The sequence below is a fragment of the Eschscholzia californica genome, unplaced genomic scaffold (assembly GCF_041429995.1).
Source record: "Eschscholzia californica isolate CP2 unplaced genomic scaffold, dmEscCali1.0.p SCAF_5, whole genome shotgun sequence".
In the NCBI taxonomy this organism is placed as follows: Eukaryota; Viridiplantae; Streptophyta; class Magnoliopsida; order Ranunculales; family Papaveraceae; genus Eschscholzia; species Eschscholzia californica.
The window spans coordinates 2,962,166-2,986,177 of NW_028238472.1; the positions used below are offsets into that span (position 1 = coordinate 2,962,166).

At 35.7% G+C, this 24,012-nt stretch overlaps 2 protein-coding genes and 1 pseudogene across 2 annotated transcripts; 2 read left to right on the forward strand and 1 right to left on the reverse strand.

Moving 5' to 3' along the window:
• Window positions 1-1,671: 1,671 nt before the first annotated feature.
• On the forward strand, window positions 1,672-6,985 carry ARP6 (actin-related protein 6). The gene is made up of 9 exons (XM_086640708.1): window positions 1,672-2,075; window positions 2,585-3,383; window positions 4,463-4,667; window positions 4,750-4,813; window positions 5,483-5,567; window positions 5,663-5,713; window positions 5,899-5,961; window positions 6,050-6,201; window positions 6,298-6,985. Exons 2-8 carry the CDS (start codon window positions 2,689-2,691, stop codon window positions 6,177-6,179), a joined length of 1,293 nt encoding a protein of 430 aa, XP_086496834.1. The 5' UTR covers window positions 1,672-2,075; window positions 2,585-2,688; the 3' UTR covers window positions 6,180-6,201; window positions 6,298-6,985.
• A 3,483-nt stretch (window positions 6,986-10,468) lies between these two features.
• Window positions 10,469-12,480, forward strand: LOC147536252 (uncharacterized). Its single transcript, XM_086640255.1, has 2 exons — window positions 10,469-10,516; window positions 11,479-12,480. The coding sequence occupies exons 1-2, from the start codon at window positions 10,469-10,471 to the stop codon at window positions 12,478-12,480; spliced, it is 1,050 nt and encodes a 349-aa protein (XP_086496381.1).
• A 189-nt stretch (window positions 12,481-12,669) lies between these two features.
• LOC147536253 (E3 ubiquitin-protein ligase AIRP2 pseudogene) lies at window positions 12,670-18,413 on the reverse strand (annotated as a pseudogene).
• Between the last annotated feature and the right edge of the window lie 5,599 nt (window positions 18,414-24,012).

Here is a 24,012-nt window from a genome sequence, read left to right on the forward strand (position 1 = left end):
TAAACGAAACCATCGACTTTTAAACGAGAACATCGACTTAAACGAAGATATTAACTTAAACAAAGACATATATAATGAAGAGAACATGTATTAGGTAAAGAAAAATCATTTTCTTGTCTTCCTCTATGGTTGAACAGGCGTTTTAGGGTTTTAGGTCGTTTTTGTTTCGTAAAGGATTTTTAGTTGGGTCGACCGAAAATGACAAAAAATTTCGGTCGGGTCGGCTGAAAAAAGACAACAAATTTCGACGGGGTCCGCTGAAAAACAATAAATTTCAGCTGATTCAGCTGAAATTGTTCTATTTTTCATCCGCTCTGGACGAAATTTATTTAAATTTTCAGTTATTTTGGATGAAAATTTCACTATTTTCATTCATGAATTTTTTTATATGCTAAGCGAAATTTCTTTTATGTAAATTCGCATATATATTTTCCGAGTTACATCGTGTTTAATAGTTTGTGGGGATGGACCAAAGTTTAAAGTTGGAATATTTTAGATTATACTGTTTATCTCTCCCTATTCTAAAAAGAATGTTCTCCCTATCTAATGCATTGCCTTTGCTAAAAATTATTCTTTCTATACCAAAGACCTTTTAAAATTATGCTCCCCTATTGGAATTCAACACTAACCATCATAGTTGAGTCTAATATCAAATTCAAAATATTATTTTTCTCCTTATGGCTCAAAAATTGGTGGAAACCAAACTCCATTTTTCAAGAGATAAAACAATAAAAATCATTCCTAACTAACAAAACCCATGACCACTTCACTTAGAATATATCTTAACAAATGTAAGTTTCGACAATTAAGTTAATTACTTGGCTTCAAAAGTGTGTAAAATATCCTAATCTGTATCACATTAAATCCAATTGTTTGTTTACGAAGATTACTGAGACAAATCGTAATCGATCAAAGATTTCCTTAAACTTAAATTGATGGCATTTAACAGAATGATGCAGTCCAATAGTATACGGAATTGCCAACAACTGGTAGCCCACTTGGTAAGTGCATACACTCCGCAATGCAGATGTCCCAGCTTCGATTCTACGGAAGTGCAAATCTAAGAATATTGAATTTGGGTATAAATAAAAGTAGTTTTTGTGGGTTTTAGGCCATTTAATTCGTCGGTTTTAGGCAATTTAATTTCCTCGTCCTCTACGCCAGTAGTATTTCGGCAGTTATTGTGATTACCACATCGCATCAATGTATCAATGCCTTTGTAATTATTATTATAGTCAATATTAAAAAAAAAGAACACTATGCTGAGTTTTTATAACGAATGACTAAGCCTTTGTAAATGTAGTATTTGTATAACGACTTTTGGAAAGAATCTTGCTACAAATAGTCACATTTATACCATAAGTATGGCTAAAGCCTTTAAAAAATTGTATTATGGCGGTTGACGGCTTTTGCAACAAGTCGTTACAATAATTTGCCCGGACCTATCTACACGATAACCTCTATTGGTCCAATAATTCGTGAGCCTGATCAGAAATGATAGTGTCTGAATCCAAACGCCTGTTTCTCAACCCACGCACAACTCAATATACCTGATGACCTCTACTGGTCTAATAATTTGTGAGCCCGTCCAGTCCTATTCAGAAATGATTCTTTTTTTTTGTTGAAGGGCGATTAAGAAATGATAGTGTCTGAACCCGAAAGTCTGTTTCCCAACCCATGCTCGGCCGAATTTACCCGATGACCTTTACTGGTCCAATAATTTGTGAGCATGTCCAATGCGATTCAGAAATGATTTTTTCTTGTTGAAGGTCGCCGAAATGATAGGGTCTGAACCCGAACGCCTATTTCCCAGCCCACGCTCGGCCCAATTTACCCGATGACGTCTACTGGTCCAGTCCGATTCAGAAATGATAGTGCCCGAACCCGAACACCCGTTCCACAGCCGGCCTCTCTTTACTGCTGCTGGTGCAAAGCTTTCTTTCCTGAACGAAGATTTAAAATACCACCCACCTTATAGCTCTTTGCCCTAACAATGGTTGTCCACCAAAGTAGAGAGAGAGAAAGAGGATTTGGGATTTGGAAGCAGATTTGCCCTAACTTGTCTTCCACCGAAGGTATTTTCTATGTCTTTGGGTTTTTGGGGGTTTAATGTTCTTCAGAGTGAATTTGCATTACTGATTCTTTGTGCAAGGGCCTGCATATAAAGTGAGAAATTTATGTTGGTTGTTCATTTCTGAATGATAGTATGATTTGTTAAGTAATTGCATATATTATTGATTATAATCATCTTTCTAATCCAAAGAGTAAACTAACACCAATTAAGGTATAGTATGTATAAACTTCACTTAAGAACAAAGAGTTTAACCATAGGGGGTTTAGGTTTTAATTGAGAAGAAGAAGAAGAAGATAACTAGCTTCTTTTTTTGAAGACCTATTATCTGGAAGGCTAAAGAAATGAACTTTCTGAATCTTTTCTTCTATTCCTTTAGGGAAGATAACAGTAGCTAGGTGTTTGATTTTTAAGGGAAGCCTTTACTCATGTTTCAAGATCAATAACACCACATACGAGCTGTTTCGACGCCCATGTTTCTAATTCTTTTGAGTTTTGATGCGTCCTTTTCAGGTTAACTTGCTCACAGTTCTTGGCCGAAGATAGTTGATCGAGACTGGATTGACTCAATTACTTCTCAAACAAGGAGGGAAAGAAGAGACTCTTCTCTCTCTCCTATGTCTAACATAGTGGTACTCGACAATGGCGCTGGTCTCTGCAAAGCCGGAATGGCCGGAGAAAGAGACCCTTCAGTAGTAGTTCCCAACTGCCTTGGTCGTCCTTCCTCCACCTCTTCCAAGAAATGGCTGATTGCCGATCAACTCCAATCCTGTGAAGACTTAACTTCAGTTTCAGTCCGTCGCCCTTTCGATCGTGGTTACCTTATAAACCCAGACCTTCAAAAAGAAATTTGGGATCGAATCTTCCGTTCTCTCCTCCATATTGATCCTACTGCCTCCTCTCTTCTCTTAGTTGAACCCCTCTTTAATCTCCCTTCTATTCAACGTTCAATTGATGAATTAATTTTCGAAGATTTTGGATTTCAATCTCTTTATGTTGCTGATTCTCCTTCTTTAGTTCATCTTTATGAAGCTAGTCATCGTCCTGATGGACTTTTATCAAAATCTCAGTGTAGTTTAGTTGTTGATTGTGGCTTTTCTTTTACTCATGCTTCTCCTGTTCTTCAGAATTTCACCATTAATTATGGTGTTAAAAGACTTGATCTTGGTGGTAAAGCTCTTACTAATTATCTTAAGGAACTTGTTTCTTATAGATCAATTAATGTTATGGATGAAACTTTTCTTATGGATGATGTCAAGGAGAAGCTTTGTTTTGTCTCTCTTGATGTCCCTCGTGATCTTCAGCTTGCCAGGTACAAATTTACTCAATTTTAACCTTATGGCTTCTACTAATTTTCATTTCATTGACTGAAAACCCATGATTTTGGGGCACATATTAAATGATAGATTAGGTGCTATATATACAGTATATGATTTCTTAGATACTAGCACATTGTACAGTTCTGTTTTTTCCTTTAGTCAAATCAAATGTTCAATTCCTGCATATCAAAGATGCCCAAACTATTTTAGGTTTAGTAGGAAGGTCTGATTATGGATGCAGTATGTTTGGGTTATACATGGGTGAGTTTTAATGTAGTATTTCAGTAAATAATACTAATATGACCCAACACTTACATGGCTTGTTCCAATCAGTTGTTGAAACGTCTGAAGGGATCCCAAAAGGGAAGACCTAGAAATGAAGACCGTTGGACTGCAACTTTTGGTAAAAGAAAGTGAATTGATGGGAGCAATTGTATTGCCATTGACTTGTAAGATCGGATTGCATAGTTTCTTAGATACTGCGACCATCAAGTACTGAATCTGAATCTCCTCGTAGATATGTAACTCAGTATACATATGCGGGGTGCATAGCTTTCTTTCTGTGTAACATTTACTCTTGTATCAGTATTGACATCCGACACAGGACTTAGGTGCCAGATACGACAACATAAGAAATTTCAAAATGAGAGCATGGCCATAAACATAGACTTTCTTGTCTTAGTTGAGGTCTCGATTTTACTCATAATTTTTTTTACTTTTGGGCCTCCTTTGTAAAATTATGCAAAAATGAAGTAAGCTAGATTAATAAATTCATGGGCCTACACAATTTCGCGATACACAATTTCGTGCAAGTACATAGAGATATACATAAGAATCTCAAGTTGTACCGTTGAAGTGACATCTCTTTCTGTTATACCATTATATCTCATCTGATTGAAATTCCTTCTGTGGAGGCCTGGTGAATGGTCTGCTTGCTTATTCGCGGGATATTCTTTCCAAGTCTTTATTGAATGTGAAATTTGTAGCCTTTAGCCTCTTCGGGATTTATAGCATTTTCTCCAAGACAAGATTTTACTTAAGTTAACTCTATCTTCAATAAATTTGTTTGTAGGGTTCGAGGAAACAACAATATGTTGAGGTGCTCATATGTCCTTCCTGATGGTATTGAACACACAAAGGGTTTTGTAAAAGACGTAGATGAAGCAAAGAGATACCTAGCTCTTTCCGAAGGGGTGCCACTACAAACAAACGAAGAAGTGGATCTTCCTAATAGAGAAAAACGTGAAGACAGGAAGAAAATTGATTTGACACAAAATGTACCGTTCTATTCCGTATTTTTAGTGATTGTCTTGCATATAACTTTCCATCTTATTATTTTTTTCTTTTTCTTCTACACAGGAGATTCAGCTGACTAACGAAAGGTTCCTTGTTCCTGAGATGATTTTTCGTCCGGCTGATTTGGGTGTGTATTATGTTTCTTTATAGGATCTATTATTTCAATTTATGACAACCTAATATTGCTTTGAAATGGTTGCAGCCTTATATACAACAAAATCCTCTGTTATTCCATCTCATTGTTCTCTAATATTTGGTAGTTATCATGACTGTTTTGCACTTTTCAAAGAACTGAAGGTGTTTCCGTTACAGTCTAGAGGGTTTATCAAATGCATAAAAGCATTCAAGCTCTAGAAATGGCATGTTCCTAGAACATCGTATCTACGAGTTGAAATATATCAATTTCGTTGTTAAGAATTGAGATGATGTCCTCATCCAATCATCCACATCAAACATCAGCACATTGTCAAAGTTAACCCCTATCGTCTATCGAGTATGTACTTAGAGACGGTGGAATAGGAGATGTTCATATATTTCTACTTCTAAACCATATTGCTTTCAAGATATATCTGAATGCTGCTTTATTGAGGCATCTCCCCTTGTAAGAAAATTTTAATCATAAACACTTAGCGTTGACTCATCTCCCCATCGTTATTCGGGCCGCTCATATAGATACTCTGATACTGTAATGCTGTATAAACGTATAATTTACATAACATAGTCAACTCTTGTTTAGTAGTAGGCTACGAAACTGGGGCAGGATGTACTAAACGTTTATCTGTTAAATCCATTGTAGGAATGAATCAGGCCGGACTAGCAGAGTGCATTGTTAGAGCTGTTAATTCCTGCCATCCTTATCTACATCCAGTACTCTATGAAAGGTGCATATTCACCACAGTGGACTTTTATCTGTTTCTCTAGTTATAGTTATCATCTGGAAATGGAAATACTCATTCTAGTTTTTGGGTGTTGATAGCATTATCTTGACGGGTGGAAGTACATTGTTTCCTCGATTTGGTGAAAGACTGTAAGTTATCTATCTCTCGGCAACAACTTGGTGATATTGTGACATTATTTTTAGACTATGTTTTCCTTTCTAGCTTGGAATTGTTCAACAGTACGCTGTTTCTGGAATGTAAACAAATGTAACAATAGCTAAGAAAAGGTAGTATTTGTACCATCTCTTTACTTCATTGTGATTCTTACTTGCAGAGAAAAAGACCTCCGCCCTCTCATACCTGACGACTACCAAGTCAAGATAATTACGCAGGAAGAGTAATATTTCTTCCCTCAAATGACTAAACAATTAGTTATCACAATCCTTTGTTACAAATTCTCATGTTTCGTTTATTACTTTCTGTAGTCCAATCTTGGGTGTATGGAGAGGGGGATCACTATTGGCATCTAGCCCTGATTTTGACTCAACATGTGTTACAAAAGCCGAGTACGAGGAGCTTGGCTCTGCTCGATGTCGTAGAAGGTTTTTTCACTAAACTTTTGTATAGAAAGTTCAAGGTTCGTGTATTTCTTTATCTCTATCTCTATCAATCTTTCTCTATCAGCATTCACAAGACTCATCCAAGTATTTTTTCTTGTTATTTCTCAAAGTAGACAAGGAACTTATGTGGCCTTGAAGGTTCTTCCACTGAAAGACAGAAAGCCAAATCGACCGTATATTCGAAGCCCATATTTGTAATCGAGAAAGTTTCAGTATTAGTTGTTTCCTACTTTGAAGGCGATCCAACTTCATTTTTGCAGCGATGTATTGATATCAATTATTCGAGTGTTTGTCAAAGAGAAGCTGTCTTGACTCTTGAGCAAGCAGCTTTACTGTACACTTCTGCTTTCCCAAAATCTCCCACCTAACCACCATGCTCCATACCCTACTTTTGACAGTTCGCACGTCTACTACAAGCACTCAACCACCATTACCTCAATACCACACTGGGCCTTCTTCCATATCTACAACCTCCCTCCTCGATCGGCAGTCAGTACCACTCGAACCTCCAAAATATTCCATTGGTCAGAACTAAGGCGACCCATAAACCTCCACCTAAACAGACTCGAGCTATACATTTATTTTAATTAAAGAGGTACCATTTACTGTTACATTTTATGCACAAAATGTGGTTACAGTTGAGAAACACAACCTTAGGATAGTTTTTGAAGGGCTGCTATGTGACCTTTAAAGTACTTATGCTAATTCAATTCAAGAATTTTGATATATTATCTCTTTATGTATCCGTGCTTTGTAACGAACTCTTGAAGAATTTAAAAAGAAACTTCGATTTTTACCTTACATCTTTGATTATGGCATCTCAAAATTTAAGGAACATATGTGCACGCATACCAGGGATGCACGCGTAACTAGGATGTGGCCTTATTTAAATTTAATTCTCTGGAAGTTGCATCCGCCATTGTATCATGTAATTATCTCATTCACGGGGAACATATCAAATCTTGAATCATTTATTGCTTTTGGGCGCTATTGTTATATGCATTTATCTCATTCATAGAGAAAATATCTGTAATATGCCCTATTTTTTTATATATCAAATTGGGTGAAAATAACAAAAGTCTAGGTCAGTTTTATTTTGATTAAATACTAGTGGGTTAAAAACCCTAATTCTTTTCACTTTTGAAGAAAACATATAGAAGAGAGACGGTGCAGACACTCCTTAGTGAAGGAAGGATGAATAAAGAAGAAAAGAGATAGAGATAGAGTTCTCTAGAGAGAGAACAAGGCATGATGATTGTGGTCTTGAAGTCATCTAAGTCGAAAAGAGGTAGATTTCATATCTCATAATTTTTTTGTAGGCTCTTTCAATTTATTGCATGATAGGTTTAGAATTGTTAATCACACTAAAGAACGATTAAATGGTTTAGACATTAGTTTTATCTAGAATCCCATAAAACATCTATAGAGAACAGTACTTCGATCTAGATTAAACTTGAATTTGGTATTGATCTATGATGAATCTCGTCGTGATTTTTATATCGTTGGAAAGGTGTCTTTGTCTACTTTCTATCAGTTCAACGGTTTATTAATCCGAGTTTCGAGCGAGGAGTTATGACTGTTTTCGTACAAGGTGTCAGAACAGTCTCTAATGTACGTAGGTCTATATTAAAATTGAATCTGGTATTGATATATGATGAATCTCGTCGTGATTCTTATATGGTTGGAAAGGTGTCTTTGTCTACTTTCTAGTAGTTCAAACGTTTTATTAATCCGAGTTTTGTGTGAGGAGTTATGACTGTTTTCGTACAAGGTATCAGAACAGTCTCTACTGTACGTAGGTCTATATTAAAATTGAATCTGGTATTGATATATGATGAATCTCGTCGTGATTCTTATATGGTTGGAAAGGTGTCTTTTCAAAAAGTTTATTGATCCGAGTTTCGAGTGACGAGTTATGGTTGTTTTCGTACAAGGCGTCAGAACAGTCTCTACTGTACGTAAGTCTATATTAAAATTGAATCTGGTATTGATATATGATGAATCTTGTCATGATTCTTATATGATTGGAAAGGTATTTTTGTCTACTTTCTAGTAGTTCAAACGCGTTAATCAGAGTTCGGAATGGAGAGTTATGATAGTTTTTGTGTAGGGTGTCAAGACAGTCTCCAATGGACGAATTTATTAAGATAATTCACATGGTTTCTGTTCTTTAGGCAATGTATCTTCTAGGTAGATACCTTCTAGTGGTGGGTCTATGATTGTTAACTATTATTGTTATTTGCATGTTTGAGGTTGCGATCCACGTGAGGATCTACTGTGCGCATCATGTACTCCAACTTGTCATGTGTTGTTAACTTGAATTGTTTGGTGAACTTGTTTGTCATTCTTGATCAGGGTTAATGTTTGTTGTGTATTGGTCTGAGATACCTGAACAAGGGCTTGATGATTGTGTCTTTTGACATAATATGTTTGTCGACGTATATTTCAAGTTTGGTGCTATAAAGGTTTAACTTAGTTAAAGGCATTATATTTTATATCTGCTGGAAAAAGGAGGAAAGATTGTTGCATTATCAAGGTTAGTATTAGACTAAAATACGAGAACCTAAAAACCTAATAATTAATCAAATGACATAAATTATTAGTTTCGAGAGGGATTGGATAAATCTGATATATTATGTTCGTATTCACCGTTAAATTTCAGATAATGCCAGTAATGAATATGAATGCAATGCTCATTGGGGATTGAGCTTGCCTACCCGAGACTTAGGTTTGAGGAAATCTACTGCAGTTGGGTTTTAACCCACCTTTTGATTGTGCACTCATGGTAGGTGTTGCTCGTGGATCCAGTTTGAAGGTCTTAAATCTTCGATTTCAAGGCGGTTAGCTTGAGATTTGGGATGTGGGGCGCTACAATATCAAATCTTGAATGATTTATTGTTCCAGTTCCCAATACTGTTGTAATATCTTAGAGAGCATATCAAATCTTGAATTATTTATTATTCCAGTGCCCAATAATGTTATGATTCAAACGGTTTCAAAGATCCATCGACTTTCGTGCTTTGGTGGGTCGTCTGAGATCTTTCTGATGACCTATGACTTTCTTTTAAAGTTTAAATTTTTAGTTGTTGACTTTAAAATGAAGTAACTTATGTTGAATGTATGCATGAATTTCACGTTACGATTATTTATTATTTGTCGACCTCTGTTAAAATCAATAAATAAATTCTATTAAAATCAAATATCTCCGTGAGAAAAACAACAGTAAAAACAGAAATGCAAATTAGATTACCAAACTAACTTTAAGACTTTTTACTTATAATTAACATTTTTGCCAAATATGTTTTTGATATTTTTTTTACTTTTTTTTATAGCAAAAGTACTTCTAATACAAGTAAAAGTACTTATATTTTTTGTTACAGGTACCCAAACATGAATTACATTCTCTCTTGCTAGAATAAGTCTCTAGGAGGTTTCTAGAGACATTTTGTTTTCACAAATATCGTGGAAGCATGCATAACGCATGTCTACTTTACTAGTTATAGTAAATTTTCATGCCTTAAAATGTGTTTGGTAGACTGCTCTAGTTGTGAATTCAAAGATTATGTGGTCTTTTATAATAGGATAGTATAAACTTCAATAATTTGCCACCAAACTTTGAGATGTTGGAGAAAATTGATAGGATAATGGAAGCATGATGATTGGTTCTGAGTAACTTTTAGTTGTAGTGACACATATAACCAAGATTTTCAGCCCGAAAAGTACATTGTATTGAAATGTAAAGAAGACTGAATCATATACTAAATCGATTATAATTTCCAGTAGATAAATGAAGAATGAAAGAAGGGGTTTTCTTATGGTCTATTATATGTTCTAGTACATATTTGAATAAGAGATGGACAAATGATACAGATTGATAAAATGAGTTTTCCCATCTTTGATTAATTCAACCATTACTAAAGTTATATGTAATTTTATTTTCTGTGAATACTTTTATCTTTAAACAGATGTTTCTTAACTTTGGCATGTCATTTTCTGTGAATACTTTTATCAATTTTTTCGTTGTAAATGAGAGTCCTTACTTCTCGTTTACTTTGGATTTGGTCTATTTTTAACTTTGCCATGTCATTTTTGTATTGAATTTTGTGATTGATGAGGCAAACAAAGAGATAACGAAGTAAAAAAAGGTAGTATCATATGAGGGGTGGGATGGCTGTACAAGGTTGGACACCCACTCACTAAGCCTCTAAATTCTTGAGATTGGATCTTGGTGAAACAGTTATCTCCAACATTTTATCCCATGGTAATTTAGATATTAACGTAAAGATGGATGGATTTTGTAGGATAGTCTTTACTCAAGATGTCTTGGATCAGGTCAAAAATTGCCATCTGGCATTCTTGAGCATTTTAGTGAAGTCTCTGGGCAGATGATAAATTTTCATAAAAGTGGTATATTCTTCAGTGCTAATGCCCACCACAAACATTGTAAGATCATCTCTAGAATTCTCAAAGTCAGACCCATCAATAAAGATGATCCTTACCTGGGTACTCATATTTTCTTTGGCTAATCTAAAGTTAAACCTTTTATCCCCCTCATTGACAAGCTGCATAGCAAGCTTAGCATATGGAAAAGAAACCTATTATCTCAGGCAGGAAGAGGAGAACTGATTAAATCTTCTCTAGCTGCTGCCCCAAGATACCAGATGGCAATTTTTTACCTTCCTTGTAAGATCAAGAAAACCATTACTTCCCTGCAGAGGGATTTCTGGTGGGGAAACACCAACAACAAAAAGAAAATCTACTTCAAGAACTGGAATTCTATTTGTCTTCCTAAATCTAAGGGAGGTCTGGGGTTTAGAAACACTCAAAAAGACAACTTGTCTCTTTGAAGCAAGTTGAATTGGATCTTCAGAACTAAACCTTCAACATTCTGGGTTAAACATCTAAAAGCCAAGTACTCATCTCAACTCAGAGGGAATTCATCCTCCTCCTCTTGGTTATGGAAATCTATAAACAATAATCAACATCTGGTGGACTCTAACATTATTTGGGATATAGGAGATGGTACTAATATTAACATTTGAGAGGACTCTTGGATACCAGGAATTGGAAAGTTAGGTTTACCTTCTTCTCAACCTAGATTATCCACTGTCTCTCAGCTCATTCAGGAAGATAGTACTTGAAACCAATCCTACATATCCCTTCTCTTCTCCCCAGACATTCAAAATAGAATCCTATCCATCCCTCTTAAGTCACACCATGATACTCAAAAATGGATTTTATCTCAGTCAGGTAGCTTCTCTGTCTCATCTTTATATAAACATCTTATCCATCAGAACTCCACTCCTTTACCCTTCAAATATTGGAAACAGTTCTGGAAGCTTAATCTGCACCCTAGAATTCAGATTTTCTGCTGGAAGCTTGCTCATGACATACTTCCCCTAAACTTTAAGATCTCCAGATATATTCCACACATATCTTCTATCTGTCCCCTGTGTTACTCGGAGGAGGAAACTCAACACCACTTCCTGCAAGCTTGTCCTGTGGTCAGAGAAGTGATAAGTTCTCTCACCAAGATTAATATCAATGCTGCATCTATATCCAACTTCTCTGATTGGTTTTCACACATATACAATCTTACTTCTGAGGCTGATGAAGATTCTCAACTTAAACAAATAGAACTTGCTGCAATTATAATGTGGCACACTTGGAAGCACAGATGTAACATGGTCTTCAATGGAGCTCTTTTGAACACACCTAATCTGATACATACCATCCAAAGTTATATCACTCATCAGGCTCATTTGATGAGCTCCAACTGTGCAGGCCCTCTTCCTCAAATGAACCAATGGACTCCACCCCCAAATGACTTCATAAAAATAAATTATGATGTATCTTTTATGGCTCAAACCTTATCTTCTTCTCTTGCTTTTATTGTATCTGATCACACAGGAAACTCAGAAATCAAAGAATCCATCATCACCACCTCCAGGTCAGTAGATGAAGGAGAAGGAAAGGCAGCCCTATTTGGAGCTCAATGGGCTGTTAATCATGGAGCTAGGAAACTCATTTTGGAAGGAGATTCTTCAAATGTTGCAAATTTTTTGAATGACAGTACAAACTCTATCCACTGGACGGCCAAGCATGTCATGAAGAGCATTAAAATGCTAATCTCCTCTTCTGATTGTATTAAGTTCACTTATGTAAATAGGAAAGCAAATGCCAAAGCGAACTCTCTCGCTTGTAGCACTAGGAAAAATGGTATTGTGACTACCGAATGTTATCCTAACTGCTCTCTTTTGCTTCATAACATCCATGTAACTGATATTGCTATCTAATAGATGTTATGTTTGTTTTCAAAAAAAAAAAAAAATTCACCACCATCTTTGATTATGTTATCTCACAACTCAGAAGTTAAGGAACACATGTGTATACTTGGCTAGCATGACCCTTTTACAAAATTCCAACCACATGAGTACATGTAGGTGGATGGCGAAAAATGAACCATCAGTCAGATCATAAGACAGTTACTTTACAAGGTCATAGTCATGGAAAATGGAGTTGGGGATGATCACAGGTAACTTATATATGTATACAAAAAGCCTTCTCAGATGTTGACTATGTCTCTGTTGACAACGAAAACCCAAAGGTCACTCGAATTTACTCTCTTCAAGATGTCACAGCGGAAAGGGCATGATTTTGATCCTGAACTCCTGAAACAAGTAATCTAATTTTCCTTGGTTCTTTAGCTTTTCACGAGTAATAACGTGTTTATATGTTCGCTTTTATTTAGAGAGATAAAAGGAAGGAGAAGGTACCATTTACCGTAAACTTTCACGTACAAAATGTGGTTTTCGACCAGGAAACCCTTCGCCTATCGCCTCTGGAAACCATTCGTGAAGTCGGAGGTTTCGCATTCGTCGAAGTTCTTGCCGACAAAGGGGAACCTATAGAGAGAGAAAAAAAAAAAAGAAGAGTTTGAAAAAGTGATCGGACGACGACTTTAATCGAAGAAGAGGGTGAGGTGGCAAGAGGGAGAGATGAAGTGGAAGAGAGAGGTAAGAAGATGGTTGAGGAAAGAAGAGATGAGGTGGATTTAGATGTTTTTGGGAAGGTCGCGGCTTTGGGGAATAAAGAAAATTCTCAAGGGAATAAATCCTCGAGGGAATCCAGATTTTTTTGAAAGTTCTCCGGGGAATAAATTTTTATGGGGAATACAAAATACATTTTTATAAAAGTTCTCTTCCATCTCATCTATTCTCTCTGCCACTTCATCTTCTCGCCACCTCATCATCTTCTCCGACGAAGGTCGCCGGCTGGCCAATTTTCCGGCCGGCGACCTTCAAACATTAAAAAAAAAAAATTTAATTAAATTTTTTTTCTCTCTCCTCCCTCTCAATTTTTTTCTTTCCTCTCTCTCTCTAGAACAGATCTAGAGAGAGTAGATTTGTTCGTGAATCTTCACGAACAGATCTAGGTCTGCTCGTGAAGATCACGAACAGATCTAGGTCTGCTCGTGAAGATCACGAACAGACCTAGATTTGTTCGTGAAGATCTACTCTCTCTCTCTCTCTAGATCTGTTCTAGAGAGAGAGAGAGAGGAAGGAAAAAAAAAATTTTGAGAGAGAGGAGAGAGAAAAAAAAATTTTGTTTTATGTTTGAAGGTCGCCGGCCGGCGACCTTCACCGGAGAAGATGATGAGATGGCGTGGAGATGAGGTGGTAGAGAGAGTTGATGAGATGGAGGAGAACTCCCAAAAATTAGAAGTCCCTTAACAATAAAAAAAACATAAAAGTCAAACTTATTTGACTAGTTTCAAGAAAAGTCTTTATTCCCCGGAGAATTTTCTTTATTCCCCAAAGCCGCGGCCTTTTGGGAATTAATCTCGTTTTAATCCCTAATGGTATTTGTCGAGAAATTAGAATTTTTAACCTTTAGGTTCAAAACGAACTAGCAGACACTTATGGACCAAGACAATTTATTGGTCACAAACTGGGGACTAAAGCAGAATCACCAAAGATTTTTTTTTCACAAATATGGCGGGAACATGCATGCATAATGCATGTAATCTTAACTATTTATACTAAGATTTTACGCCTATTAAATGTACATAAGTTATTCTTGGATAAGTTATACCTTTTGAGAAGTTGGAGAACTTTTCTTAAAAAATTATGTTTGCACACTTATTCTAATTTTTTAATATAAATTTATTACTTATCATTTGGTAAGTTATATGGTGAGAAGTTGGAGAAAACTAAAACAATGATGGTTGAGATTTCATCAAGGAGTTAAACTGATTCAGCTCTTAAAGATGATAGGAAAGCTCTAAAAGTGATTCAAATGTATAAAGGCCTAAAGGGAAGGGATTTCTTTCATGGAGACTTTTAAAGGCACTTTTAGCACTTATAGGAAGCCTTTAAAATTTCTCTTCAAATATTAATTTTAATTAACCTAGGTTGTGTTTGGTAGCAATTTGGGGAAAAGAAAAAAAATATAAAAATATTTACTCCGAGAAAAATTTACTTTGAGAAACATTTGCTTCAAAAATATTTTCATATTTTCTACCGTTTGATTCGTAAAGGGGAAAAGAATTAGTTTTCTAGTTTTTCTATTTTCTACCGTTTGAGTAATAACAAATGTAAATATTCTAAGTAGGAACATGAGATTTTTTTGTGTTTTGTTGTAGAATGAACACGGGATTTAGCTAAGTTATGTTTTTCCTCTGTACAGTATACTTATTATTTACTAGGAGTACTATAGAAACCACTCCTTCCACATAGATAAAAACTAACTTAAGTTGAACTTGGAGAGTCCTTGTAAAGCTAATGAATTGATGTTCATAATGCTTCTAATCTAAAGTCAAATCGGATGCTTCTAATCTAAAGTCAGAACAGTAGACAACAAGATATAATATTGGTCACTGAAACATTGCTGAAAGTACCTCCACATTAATTCAAACATTTGCTAATAAATCCTCTATTCCTCTCAACACATGAGTGGAGAAAGGTTGGGTGTAGATGGTGAAAGAGAAGCTCCCAGTCTTGGTTCTCCCTTACTCTCTAAGCCACCCAATTGATATCTGGATCTGATTTACTTTTGCTTTTTCCACAAACAAGTTAACAAGAGAGAGAGAGTTATGAGTGAAGCTTGAAATATGGGCTTGGAAGATGAAGCTTTTTCAAAAAAAATTTACTCTCTCTCGTACAGTGGTTTGAGAGAACAAGAAAAGGAGTGGGGGAGATTGAGCCAAACAGTGAATGTAGAGGAAGAAAGAGTAGAGAGATACTTTTTTTTCACCAGAAGGAGAAAGTCTTACTCCTCTAGGTGGAGGGCAACAAATTCCCCTTATTTTGGGGAAAATGGGGAAAAATGGGTCACCTGATACTGATACCCACTTTCTCTTTCCCTAAATGACTTACCAAACACAAGAAAAAGATAAAATATGGAGAAAATATTTCTATTTTCTCTAAGAAACCTCCTATCAAACACAACCTTAGTCTAATTATATCCTTCTTGATTTTACCTAAATTATTTTTGTAAACTAATAACGTGTTTAAGTAACTTACACAACAGTAAAAACTGAATAGAACATTACCAGAAATCTCACCATATCAATCCTCATTTCCAAAAGTATTTCCAAATGGACCAAAGACATTTATGAACCAAACTTTTAAATCAAACTCCTAATTACAGTGTACTCGAATGGACTTCAAGCTAAAAGAGGCGCGTATGTAAAAAAAGCCTTCTTAGATTGGGTGCGGCTAAAAGCACCCGGACAAACTGTTGTAGGCCACCGGCTCAAAATTCTGTCGGTGAAAACCCAAAGATCATTTGAATTTACCCTCTTCAAATGGTCACGGCAGGCATGATTGTGATCTTGAACTCCTGAAACAAGTAATTGAATTATTATTGATTCTTTCAGTCTTCTGCGAGTAATAACGTGTTTATGTTTGTTTTTGAGACAGAAAGAGAGAGAGAGATCAAAGTAAGGAGGAGGTACCATTCAATGTAACATTTCATGCACAAAACGTGGTTACAGTTGGGCAACACAACCTTGGTGTTTATCTCCATGCAAATCCCACATTCTTCTTCTCTTTCTACATCGATATCTGAAAGTTGTTTATGTTCTTCATCTTCTGTACTTTTTAGCACATACTGCTCTGCTTCTTCTCTTCCATATCAGTCATACCTCCTTGCAGTTGTAATAAAGAGGGGAAAATAACAACTGCAAGTAAATAACACTCAAGGTAAGTAAAAAACGACACACCCGAAAGATTTAGCGGTTAATTTTAAAATTAGTCAAATCATTTACCAAAGAATTATTGTATACTAGCTTTCCTTTCATGGGTTGACATAGCTAAACAAAAATTTTGTTGTTGATGCAAGTTAACTTCCCGAAGGACTTAATATCATCATCAAACATTAAGATGACACTAGAGCTTGTGTATAAAGTTCAATATAATAAGCTAATGTAACAAGGAGTAATTTTTAACCAAGTCAAGGATGGTAACCCTCAATGGGGTCAAATGAACTTCATTTTCATTTGTTAAGTTCATAAGTTGAAGCAACCCACAAACCTCCATGGAAACATACTGAAGCTATACATTTATTTCAAGTAGGGAGAGACCGATAACTGTAACATTTCATGCCAAAATGTGGTTACAATTGGGAAACAGAATAGGAAGAAGTACTTATAATGCTTATTCAGTTCACGAATCTTGATATATTATTTCTATATGTATCTATGATCTGTAATGACTCTTGAACTCAATTTAAAATGAAATTTTTTACCTTACATCTTTGATTATGGTATCTCAAAAGTTAAGGAGCGTGTGTAAGCTTGACTAGAATGGCCTTATTTAAATTTGATGTTGAAAGTTAAGTCTGATATTGTCTCCAAGGCCGTGGGTTTAGGGCATAAAGGAAAATCTAAGACTTGGTCAATCAATATTGACTTAGGAGGCATATGTATCTTTTAGCTCAAAAACTTACTTGATCCGAAATTGCCCCTAATCTTCATCTTTTCTCTTTCCACCTCCACAAGTTCCGGCCACCACCACCATTTTCGCCCATCACCACCATCATTTCTGACCACCGACCACTTCACACACTCTCACTATCTCTCTTGTGTTGAGAGAACAAGAAAAGGAGTGGGGGAGATTGAGCCAAACAGTGAATGTAGAGGAAGAAAGAGTAGAGAGATACTTTTTTTTTCACCAGAAGGAGAAAGTCTTACTCCTCTAGGTGGAGGGCAACAAATTCCCCTTATTTTGGGGAAAATGGGGAAAAATGGGTCACCTGATACTGATACCCACTTTCTCTTTCCCTAAATGACTTACCAAACACAAGAAAAAGATAAAATATGGAGAAAATATTTCTATTTTCTCTAAGAAACCTCCTATCAAACACAACCTTAGTCTCATTATATCCTTCTTGGTTGTACCTAAATTATTTTTGTAAACTAATAACGTGTTTAAGTAACTTACACAACGATAAAAACTGAATAAAACATTACCAAAAATCTCAACATATCAATCCTCATTTCCAAAAGTATTTCCAAATGGACCAAAGACATTTATGAACCAAACTTTTAAATCAAACTCCTAATTACAGTGTACTCGAATGGACTTGAAGCTAAAAGAGGCGCCTATGTAAAAAAAAGCCTTCTTAGATTGGGTGGGGCTAAAAGCACCCGGACAAACTGTTGTAGGCCACAGGCTCAAAGTTCTGTCGGTGAAAACCCCAAAGATCATTTGAATTTACCCTCTTCAAATGGTCACGGCAGGCATGATTGTGATCTTGAACTCCTGAAACAAGTAATTGAATTATTATTGATTCTTTCAGTCTTCTACGAGTAATAACGTGTTTATATGTTCGTGAGACAGAAAGAGAGAGATGAAAGCAAGGAGGTACCATTCATTGTAACATTTCATGCACAAAACGTGGTTACAGTTGGGCAACACAACCTTGGTGTTCATCTCCATGCAAATCCCACATTCTTCTTCTCTTTCTACATCGATATCTGAAAGTTGTTTATGTTCTTCATCTTCTGTACTTTTTAGCACATACTGCTTTCTGCTTCTTCTCTTCCATATCAGTCATACCTCCTTGCAGTTGTAATAAAGAGGGGAAAATAACAGCTGCAAGTAAATAACACTCAAGGTAAGTAAAAAACGTCACACCCGAACGATTTAGCGGTTAATTTTAAAATCTAGTCAAATCATTTACCAAAGAATTATTGTATACTAGCTTTCCTTTCATGGGTTGACATAGTTAAACAAAAATTTTGTTGTTGATGCAAGTTAACTTCCCGAAGGACTTAATATCATCATCAAACATTAAGATGACACTAGAGCTTGTGTATAAAGTTCAATATAATAAGCTAATGTAACAAGGAGTAATTTTGAACCAAGTCAAGGATGGTAACCCTCAATGGAGTCAAATGAACTTCATTTTCATTTTCATTTGTTAAGTTCATAAACTGAGGCTACCCACAAACCTCCATGGAAACATACTGAAGCTATACATTTATTTCAAGTAGGGAGAGACCATTAACTGTGACATTTCATGCCAAAATGTGGTTACATTTGGGAAACAGAATAGGAAGAAGTATTTATAATGCTTATTCAGTTCATGAATCTCGATATATTATTTCTATATGTATCTATAATCTGTAATGACTCTTGAACTCAATTTAAAATGAAATTTTTTACCTTACATCTTTGATTATGGTATCTCAAAAGTTAAGGAGCATGTGTAAGCTTGACTAGAATGGCCTTATTTAAATTTGATGTTGAAAGTTAAGTCTGATATTGTCTCCATGGCCGTGGGTTTAGGGCATAAAGGAAAATCTAAGACTTGGTCAATCAATATTGACTTAGGAGGCATATGTATCTTTTAGCTCAAAACCTTACTTATCAGAAATTGCCCCTAATCTTCATCTTTTCTCTTTCCACCTCCACAAGTTCCAACCACCACCACCATTTTCGCCCATCACCACCATCATTTCTGACCACCGACCACTTCACACACTCTCACTATCTCTCTTGTCTTGTTTCTCGCGATTTCTCTTTCTCGCTCCCACTATCTCTACATTTATTTCCCTCATTGTAGGTCTTTCATTCTCTCACCGGAGATATATTTTTCTCTCACTGTAGATCTCTCTCCTTCCAGATCTCTCTCCCTCTAGATCTCTCTAGCGCTCTCTGAATCTCTTTCTCTCTATCACTGCTTCTCTTTAGGAACCATACACCTCGAGAAGGGTTTCTGAACCCCTCCTTGAGGGTTCTAAATTCGTGGCCAGCCACCCACGAAATGGTTTGTGTTCGGTCGGCCATGAGTTATCAACCATCGCCAGTAGAGAACGAAACATTTCGTGGGCGACCAACCACGAAACCTTCCTCCAGGTCTGGTTCCGGAGAAAGGAACACTTCTTTTCACGGGAACGCTGTATGTGAGAGAGAGAGAGAGATAGGAGATTTCTTTCGCCGGAAATGTGTATGTGTGAGAGAGATAAGGGATGAGAGGTGGGCATGACACTAAGAGATAGCTCCTGTAAGGGAGGGGGCAAGATAAGACAGAGATCGTGAGAGAGAGAAAGAGACCTAGATCGTGAGAGACTCAACATCCCCTCCCTAAGCCTATAAATTCTTGAAATTGAATTTTAGTGAAAATAGTTAATTTCTAAGATTTGTCTGTGTAATTAAGATTTTGACATAAAGTAAAGAGAGATGTAGTTCAACAAAAAAAAAGTAAAGAGAGATGGATTTCATAGGATAGCATTTAAAGACTCAACATGCATGCTATTGTAGTGCTTATTCAATTCATATATGTTGCAGTATATTCACTCTGTATATAAGAATTTGTTTTCACGTTCTCTTATCTTAGAAGTTAAGGAGCACATGTCTACGATCTATACATGGAAGCTACACCTATAGCCTATAAGTGTCTTTAAATGAATTAGTCAGCGAGGGACCTAAAATTGCAACCCAGTGACTACATGTATGTGGATAGCAAAAAAAAATGAACCACAATGTTGAAAAATAGTAGTAGATATTTTTAAAAGAAATCATAGATTTGAATGAGGAACATGACCATATTCCAAAGTTTTTTTCTATGGAAAATTACGAATTTCATAGTATTTTTTGCCACTTCCACCCAGAGGAGCAGAGACGTAACTAGGATTTTTGTGATGAGTGATTGAACGATACCAGCCATAAACTAATTTAAGAAATTAATCATAGTAATTCGATTCAAAATTACCACTTAAAAGATCAATTAAGTCGTACAGATTAAACACAAATAAGAAAAATAAAATGAGATTACTATGCCTCATAGTTTTTCTTTTAATGTATCAAATGGAACCCGTAGCTCCTTGAAATCTCTAAAATCATCTATGATGTGTTAAACTTCTTAGTAATTTCCTTTTCAATGTACAAAATCAAAGTTTGGATGACTCAAATTGATTTCTTTTTACAACTGGAATCGATATAAATTAGCAATTTGAAAATAAATTGAAGTAACAATCCAAACAAGAAATAATAGAAACCTACACTTAAAAATATATGGGTTGGTGAAACTTAAAATCATTCTAACTTTAAGAGCATATCCAATGCAAAACTTAAAAAAATTCTATTTGGTTTAGAGCATCTCCAATGGGACACTCAATCTCTAACACTTAGAGTGCCACATAGACTTTTTGGAGTTTTTGTTAAAAAATCATCTCCAATGGAACACTTCATTAGACACTCTAATATGAGGTGGACACATTTATTATAGAGTGTGTAGAGAGAGAAACTCTAAAATGAGAGTGTCTACTTGAGACTCTCTAAGTGTTACTTTTAAATTTCAACCAATAGAAAATCTTGCTTTTCAACTACTTTTTATCTATTGAATTGAAGAAAGGCATGTGTATTAAATATGGACACTTTAGAGATCTCCATTGGAGACCAACAAAAATTAGAGTGTCTCTATATTGACATTTAGGAAAGAGAATCTCTATTAGCCCTTGACAACTAGGACTTTTAGAGTGTTTGGTAAAGTGTCCCATTGGAGATGCTCTTATGTGTTGAGTCTCAATTGAGATTCTCTTTCCTATGTGGCTAACTTGAGTGTCTCTAATTCAAGTCCTTCTCCAATGCAACACTCTAAAAAACTCTAATAGATATACAACATGTCACACATACATTTAATAGGAAAAAGTGGTTGAGAAAGAAAGACTTTTTATTGGTCCAAATATTAAATTTGATGACTAGGACACTTAAGACTTTCAAAAGAGATCTCAAAAATAGAGTTTCTAGTTGAGACATCTTAAAACTTAATGCTTCCACATCATCTTAGAGCATCTCCAATCCAAATCTCAATCTTAGAAATTCGGAGTGCCATGTAGGACTTTGAGAATTTTTATCTTAAAATTCATCTCCAATGCAAAACTCAATTCAAATCTCCAAGATGACGGGTCGAGGGTGGAATGGAGATATCTCAAGAAGACACTCCATTTCTAGAGTGTCCTCTTGAGATATCTCTAAGTGCCAACTCAACATTTTCATATATTTTAATGAAAAAAAATGTCACATAAACAATTTTTGGAGTTTTAGAGTGTTGCATTGGAGAAGTCCTTCGAATAGAGGATCTCAATCTTGACAAATAGGAAAGAGAAAAATTAGAGATTGACATTTGAATCTCGACACATAGGATTTTTAGAGTTTCTTTTGAGTTTTGCATTGGAGATGCTCTTGAGATCTCAATTGAGTTTTGCATTGGAGAAGTTTTTTCTCAAAAAAACCTCTAAAGTCTTAGGGGGCACTTGAGATTTTAAGATTGAGTCTTGCATTAGAGATGCTCTAAGACATTATGGCCATGTTTGGCACGCGGGAATCGCGTGGGAATGGAATGTGATTCCTGGGAATCACATTCCCGACTATTGTTTGGCTCGCGAGAATGCAGGGGGAATCCTATTCCTGGAGGAATGGGATTCCCTCGAAATGGGGTAATAGCAAACCCAGGGAGGGGGGCGGGTTTGTGATTCCCATTCCCGGGAATGATTTCATTTAATATTTTTGGACAAAATAATCCTTGATAAAATATTAGAATTCTCATAATATTTTTACTAAAAAAAATTAAAAATCTAAGGTTTCAATTACCACCATACCAACACTCTCTCTCTCTCCCACCCCCTCTCTCGCTCAAACGTAACTCTCTCTCCATATGATCTCTAGTTTTTTTTCTTCTCTCTTGCTCTTTGTTCGTTAAAAATCGATTTCATAACGTTTAAAAAAATTAGTCGAGACCTTATTTATTTTAAATAAATCTTTAAATACAACTTAAATTAGTGTATTACGTTATTATTTCATATCTATAAATTTGAATAGACAATACTATTTAAAATATATATAACAAAGTTGACCTATAATTTATGTAGTTTGAGTAAAAGGATATAACAGGACTTTCGTAAAATTTACATTCCTATTCCTACACAAACCAAACAACAAGTTAGGAATCCATCGGGAATGGAATTCCTATTCCTGGTTGAACCAAACATTAAACCAAAATAATCTGATTCCCAGGAATCGCATTACGGGAATGTGATTCCCGGGAATGACATTCCATTCCCGCGCGCCAAACATGGCCTATAAGTTTGTTGGGCAAGTTCTATTGGACACGAGTTGGTAACTTATATCAAGTAGCGGTGGGTAGAAACTCAAGCGAGTTTTTAAGTAATGTTTTAGACTGAGTTTGGCTTGGAGTTGGGCCAGACGCGGGGGCAATAAAGTCCAAAAAAGAAAAGTCTAATATTTTCATATGGAAGTAGTGGATAAACATAGCCCCTCCTGTCCTTTACCTATCCCTACAGGGGAAGCCCGAGTCTATAGCAGCTGAAGTGGCTGCTTTAGGCTCCATAATGAAATTTTCATGTTTTAAATTTTGTATTTTAGTTTCCAAGACTTACTACATGATTTATGTTGTATCTCGATAGTTATGTTGGATTCACACAAAAAGTAGTAAATGATTCAAATATTTATTACTAGAACCATAGAGATATATCTGGAGTTCTAGAATATCCACTTGAAATCTCTCAGATTAACAACCCCGATATCATCATAGAATCAAATGGAATATTACAGTAGAGATGACAAAAACTCTAAAAAGATACTCTAAATTTTAGGGATTGAATTTCCCACTAGAGATGCTCATACTTCAAATTTCAAATAGGACATCAATATAAAACTTGAGAACTCCAACCTATACAAGCCACAACCCTTTCTAAAATTTGTAGTCTTCACTCTAAAAGACGTTTTTAGGATGTCTCTAGAAAACTTTCGTTTTCACAAAGATGGTGCAACATGCATAATGCATGTAACCTTGATTATTTATATACTTTCCATGCCTCCAAAATTTGTATAGTAGACTTCTCTAAATGCAAATTCAAAAATCATAATGTTATTATAAATTTGGCTAAGGAGTGAGAAGTCGGAGAAAACTAAAAGGACTATGGGTGGAATTGGACAGAAGAATATTCAGGGTTTGGTCATGATTAATGACCATTTTCCACTTGTAATATGTGACTTATGTAACAATAGGAAGTATAGATATTGGCCGCGGCTTTAGGAAATAAAGAAAGATTTCCGGAGAATAAAGACTTGGTCAACTCAGATAGACTCAAGATACATATTCATTTCTTGGCCCATAAGTTTACTAACTTGCTATTTTGACTACAAGTAGTGAATTTGTCATGGTGTTGATCATCCATCAAAAAGTTGTTAACCCTATATTCTTTCAACCTCTCAAATTGCCAATCAAGATAACAAAGAAAACACAGTAACCCTAAATCCAACAATGGAATGTTCTTCACAAATTTGCTGCCTAGATAA

Excerpts from the sequence above, each read along its gene's own strand:
- ARP6 (XM_086640708.1), top strand. The coding sequence starts at position 2,689 with ATGTCTAACATAGTGGTACTCGACAATGGCGCTGGTCTCTGCAAAGCC. Across the intron at positions 3,384-4,462 it reads CGTGATCTTCAGCTTGCCAG|GGTTCGAGGAAACAACAATA; the intron begins GTACAAATTTAC and ends ATTTGTTTGTAG. Across the intron at positions 5,714-5,898 it reads CCTCGATTTGGTGAAAGACT|AGAAAAAGACCTCCGCCCTC; the intron begins GTAAGTTATCTA and ends TCTTACTTGCAG.
- LOC147536252 (XM_086640255.1), top strand. The coding sequence starts at position 10,469 with ATGGATGGATTTTGTAGGATAGTCTTTACTCAAGATGTCTTGGATCAG. Across the intron at positions 10,517-11,478 it reads CTCAAGATGTCTTGGATCAG|AACTCCACTCCTTTACCCTT; the intron begins GTCAAAAATTGC and ends CTTATCCATCAG.